Source organism: Epargyreus clarus, unplaced genomic scaffold, assembly GCF_041222505.1.
Source record: "Epargyreus clarus isolate Ecla_fem2 unplaced genomic scaffold, WU_Ecla_fem_2.2 ptg000004l, whole genome shotgun sequence".
Taxonomy (NCBI): Eukaryota; Metazoa; Arthropoda; class Insecta; order Lepidoptera; family Hesperiidae; genus Epargyreus; species Epargyreus clarus.
Window position 1 is genome coordinate 925265 of NW_027332212.1, and position 6000 is coordinate 931264.

General features: G+C 33.0%; 2 protein-coding genes across 2 annotated transcripts in view; both read right to left on the reverse strand.

Annotated features, from left to right (window-relative positions):
• The window catches only part of LOC140757222 (cationic amino acid transporter 2), a 39193-nt gene extending 36666 nt beyond the window's left edge, over positions 1 to 2527 (reverse strand). The window contains exon 1 of the mRNA XM_073092757.1: positions 2183 to 2527. Within this exon, the coding sequence (XP_072948858.1) occupies positions 2183 to 2276 (94 nt within the window). The 5' untranslated portion in view covers positions 2277 to 2527. The remainder of the gene's footprint in view (positions 1 to 2182) is intronic.
• A 1579-nt stretch (positions 2528 to 4106) lies between these two features.
• LOC140757115 (lipase 1-like) lies at positions 4107 to 5353 on the reverse strand. Its single transcript, XM_073092651.1, has one exon. The coding sequence runs from the start codon at positions 5310 to 5312 to the stop codon at positions 4107 to 4109; it is 1206 nt and encodes a 401-aa protein (XP_072948752.1). The 5' UTR covers positions 5313 to 5353.
• Positions 5354 to 6000: the final 647 nt, after the last annotated feature.

The following is a 6000-nucleotide window of genomic DNA, read 5'->3' on the forward strand; positions in this document are numbered from 1 at the left end:
GATTTTTTTGACCGTCTATATGACGTCGTATATGAGATAATCCACCAGAACAAAGATCATATGTCTCTCACAAGACCAGAATTTACAAAGTACAGCCAATTTAGTTTGCTCGGTCCCTTAATCAGTATGAAGAAACACTGCGACAAATTGATTTCGGCTGATAACTACTTTATAGTTTGCAGGGGCTCAAAAATTACTTTATAGCACTGGTACTTTTACACCATGCTGATATGTTTTGGTTAAATTAACAAATTTTGTAATAAAAAAGTTGCATTAAAACTAAGTATTTCATCACAGTTCACAAGGATAATAAGAGTGACTTAACCAGTTGCTCTAAATCAGTGGTGTCTACAATTCATGGAAATCATATACTACTTGTATGTACTTAGAAATATGTACAGTAGAATCCGTTTACCTCCGCCTATATAGACCAACCGCTTATTATGATGTAATTACACAATAAAGTTTTCATATTTTTTTTTTTGTAAAAACTCGCATATAATGACTTCCCTTATAGCGACATGTCGCTAACTATGACCCATTGTCGATAAATTATGTCCAGTTTTAATAACCCACACGACAACATGATTCTTTACAACTTCGGTAACGTTTGTTGGTTCCCAACCATGGATGTCTGGCATGTGGCTCGTTTTTGTTTTGAACATGAATTTGAAAATGACATCTTTGTGGTCACGAAACCTAAGTTTAGATTCTTTAGCATCACCGGAAAAGTGGAAAGATTATGTTGACATTGATAGCGCTCAAACATTAATGTTAAGGGTACAACTCAAATGATGTGGAAGAGGAAGTCTAGGAAGAACCAGAACAACCTACCGCAGAAGAGGCACTAAAGGCTGCAGAAATAATTATCACGATTTATTCTTAGCAATATTAAAAATGATAATTAGACCATGGCGAGGTACATACAATAAAATGATGAAACATACAATAAAATGAAAAAATAAAGGCAGGCAAAAATTACAGTTACAGTTTTCTTAATAAAATAAATTAAAAAAATGTGTTAAATACATATATATAAAATATAAATACATATCATACTTGTAACATGCAATTTTTATTTTGATTTAATATGCTATGTTTGTCTATTAATACATATTAACATTAAAAAAAATTTTCCACAAACACTTCATATGACTTCCACTTATTATGATGTGTTTGTCAATTCCCTTCAATGTCATTATAAACGGACTCCACTGTATGTAAAACAAGAACTAATTTAAAGAACTTATATTCCTTTTTGTTCTAATTATAGATATTCCTCAACTTTAATGTAACATTTGTACAAGGATTTATTTTTGAAATTATTTTTTTTTTCTTTTCACTTTCTGGTATTTTGATAATCCGATAACTATGTATGGAGTTTATTAAAAAAAACTTTTCTACCAGTTATTCAAATATTAATTATTCAATTCTATTAAATTTAATGATTGTTCTTAAATGGTTTAAAAAGAGATTAATTGATTGAATTTAAGATAAAAGTATAAATTTTAAAATCAAACATGCTAGCAAGTTGTCACAGATATTAGATAGAGTCAACATTTCTCTCTAAAGTAGGTGAGCATGGGCAACCTTTTCAAAGTTGCGGAGAAAATTCTTGTGAAATAAATATTGTGGCCTGTAGGTGAGTTTAAGCAGCCCTCTAAAAATACATATGTCAATAAAAAATCATCTATCACCCCCTAAAATGTGCTAGCCAGGCAATAGAACAATTTTGGTGTGCAGTTAATGAAAAAAAAATAATTTCATTCAAAAAGATTTTCAGCCATAAATGTTTCCTTTAGAATTCTGTTCTAGGTTTAGATGTTTGAGTTTAAGTGTTGTATGGTTCCATGACATTCAAGACTCAGGGAGTTCTAGTGAGAGAGTTATGTAAAAAACGTTATAGTTATACAACTTCATAAAAATGTTAATAATTTATTATGAGCCATTTTGTTATGAAAAATTGATTCAGCACAATTTTTGACTGACGTTAGAGGTAAATTGTCAAAAAATATTTTTTATGAATTATGAACCATGTGGCGAACATTTCTTATAATCTTTAAGATTATGACGGAAGTTCTGAGTTGGCAATCACCGAATTGCACCTGGCAGTTAGTGAAACAGCGACGACTTGGCACTTGCGAAACCGGCAAATATCTGAATGAAAAAACACTAAACTCACCATCCTTGTACGCTTGTTTTATCGTATACTCTTGTAATAGTCTATTCCCACCATTCTCATAATTTGTAACATGATCTCCATCCGGAAAACTCATTTTTCTAACATCGATGTTGAATAACCTATTTCCAACTGGAATACTAAAAGAATACTAACACTACTGAAACGGCTGAGATCGATTTACACTGAGATTCTCCTAATATTAGCTGATGCAATCTATGAAATTTAAAACTAGAAGATTTAATTTTGTAATCGAATCTAGCGAAAACACAAGTACTATACAATATGACACTGACAGACAGCTGTACTGGTTGTACAAGCGGTTTCGTTTCATGCGGACTTTGTGGACCATGCGGCATTTTAGTGCTGTACTGCTGTACAACTGTCAGATGTTATATCGATAAAAGTCTTTTTATATAAAAATACAATGATGTCTTTATGATACGGTAGCTACTTAAATTGCTGTTATATTTTCTGTGTGTAAAGATGATGTTGACTTAATAAACTGGTGAATTAAGTTGATACACTCTATCATTGAAGTGAAGTGTACAAATTATATTCTATTTGTTTTTTTCCAATAATAACAATGTTAGCAGGTGTTTAGATAGATTGTTAAAATATTACGAATAAAGTTATTACTTACAAAATATATAAAAAACAAAATACCTTATATGTTTTAATGTAACTCTCTCTTTGTAATCTTGCTACACGCTATAAGGGTAATAATTTCGGAATCTATCAAAATATGAAGAAGTTAGTGTCATTTAAAAAGAAAAAGAAAAACTTTTTATGGAGATATTTTGCTTAATAAACAAACTTACAAGTTATTTTATTAATAAATAATAATACTTTGTGAAACATTTGATGGTAATATGATATTTTTTAGATTTTTTATCCTACTGTGTTTTATTATATGAAATATATAAAGGTCACAGTGATTTTGTTGGTATCTAAGTAAAACTGGTTTTACTAATTAATATACATATAGCGATTATTTATATCGATGTCAAATTACCTATCGATAAGGTAACATCACTTACGTGCTAGGGAAATTTGAAGTAAAATGAAACGTCTATCTATTGCGTCAGCCATAGTCTGCCATAGCATAACGCAAGTTCGCGGGAAATATTTTAATAGTAGGATCATTGTATCGGTAGTTGGTAGAATAAGAACTCATAAACATTTTATTTATCCTTTATCTTGTACGTATACTTTACATGCCTATTGAAATTGTTGTCGATGTGGTTTTCCGTGGATTTATTAAAAAAAATCAAAGTACCTAATACTTTGATTTTTTTGTAGGTACCTAAACGATTTTTATATTTGAACCATATTGGAACTGTAAATCTGCCGTTTTCCGATTGTGTAGTCGTAACAATAGATACATATTTCAATAAAATTAATCTAATTATTATATTTATAAAATTAACCTATGTAACAAAATAACCATTATGTAACAATAAACATAAAAAAGAATCTTCAGAATATTAAAAATTACATACTTACCAAGTAAATGATATGGAGCCAATTACCAAATATGTTTAAGTTTAAGTTTACCTAATTATTTACAATAGAAGAAATTGTATTATACCGAATGTCTTTTCAAGTGCTAATCATTCGCCAATGCAATAGAATATCACATTACCTAAACTTATCTACGTATAGGTTCTACATGTCGGTAGTAACATAGGAACCCAGAACCACTAAAAACTAGCAAAATTTGCTAGTTTTTAGTAGTTCTGGGTAAAGTCGGCGCTCATATTAGACACGCTGTTTACATCGTTATCCAACGAAATATATTGAGCGCCGACTTCAGAAATATGTACTAAACCAACATTTATTTCAATTATTTTTTACGTTGTAGTGACATAATAGAAGTTGGATGAATTTTTTGTTAAAATTTTTTTAAGCTTAAAAAATGTTTTTACTATCGCACTGGCGTGTTATATTTTTCTAAAATTTCAAAAATATGTGGAAATAGATATTTTTTCATATTTCGTCCCCACACGGCATCGATATGATTAAATTTCTTGTGCTCCATCATGCGGTATACGACGACATTGGGTAGGTTTCTACGAAGTAATCTCACGTCTTTCAAACTCACAATGCCATCATTACTACCGAACAGTAATGCTACTCTCATTGTCACTTTACCTAAGTCGTATTTCGAGGGATACGTTGTGTTGTATAAATCCAAGTTTTTTCTAGCTCCATAGTCAAACTGTACAAATTTTTTTCTAACAGCAACTTGCGCGACGTGCAATGAATTTTTCCTCGACGTCCCCGATGGATAATATTCCACTACGATGGGTAAGAAATCTTCTTCCATCTCTTCAGGGTCACTCCCACCTATTAAGAATAAAACTCCGTGAGCACAAATCGCATATCCAAAATTTTTCTGAGCACATATCGCTTTTATCAAAGGTCTAAGCGAGGAATTATCGTTGAAAACCTCTTCTTGCCCGAAACCTTCGAGTACACTGTCGATCAATGGGGACAAAGTAATAAGTGTTTGAATTGTGGGACTTGGGTTGTTAATGAAACAAACAGGCGATATTGCTATCATAACATTAATCTTCTCGTTATATTCGGGCCTAGTGGATCCAAGGACGTAAAATATGGTGTTACCCTGAGAATGTCCGATGGCGCTTAGTTTTCTTTGTGCCGTTTTATCTAAGATAAAATCAATCATAGCGGGAAGGTCATAATATCCAGAATCGTGAAAGCTAAAATCCCAGTATTTCTTATCCACATCCGGATCCAACGTAATGTGTCGCCTCGAATATCTGCTTCCTCTAGAATTGCCAGCCCACATATCGTAACCCTCATTAGCTAGAGTGATTGCCAAAGAACCTTCTCCTCGAATTATGAAGGTGTCAGCGGAGTCTATGATACCATGCATCAACAGCACTGGCTGACTTCTGTATCCAGGAATATGAAACAATTTCAAAATGTATCCATCTTCAGTCACGACATCGTATTCTTCGACCGAGTGCCCGTATTTGCTTGCTAAGGCGGTGAAGTTCAATGGTCCGTCTTCAGGTACTCCTCGAACGACCAAGTTTTGCCGACACTGTATTACATAAACACTGAAGAACAGTACAGCGGCTGCAATAATTCGACAGCTTTCCATTACAGATGGTATTTGGAGTATTTAAATATTTTTGTACAAGTAAGTAAATGCCTTAACACGGTGGACCTTCCAGAGCGGATTGATTAATGTAAATGTAACGAAGAATGTAACGAAGCGGCCAACGTGTGGACCTTGACACGTTGTAGTTCGGAGGACCGTCAGTCTTTGGTGGGCAATAGCTATAGCGGCTATAGCGGCTGTAAAGTTGAAATTAACTTTTGAGTGTGCCAAAATAATTCACTTGATTACAAACACTAAATATAAAAAATGCTTTCTACGGCCACAACCCCACACTAGGATTCCCTGTATTGTGCTACGAACACACACAGAGACAAATACACAAACACCCAGACCCATAAACAGTAACCTAAATTCATCATTTAGATTTCTGTCTGGCCAGGGAGCGAACCCGGGACCCCCTTGCGCATCAGACCTGTATGATGACCGCTCCGCCACGATGGTCCTCAATTTTTGAAACTACATTTTTTTGCAAAAATAAAACATGCTACATTTTATTACAAAAAAGAATAATAAAATAAATGAAAATAGCGTCGGTCATTTGCATACTACTCGTAAAGTTATTTGCGCGAATTTACGTACCTACAAATTACATAGCGAATAGGTAATTTATTAAAAATTGTCTGCAACCTGTAAGTGTGATTATACCTTTAAGCACTACCTACCATCA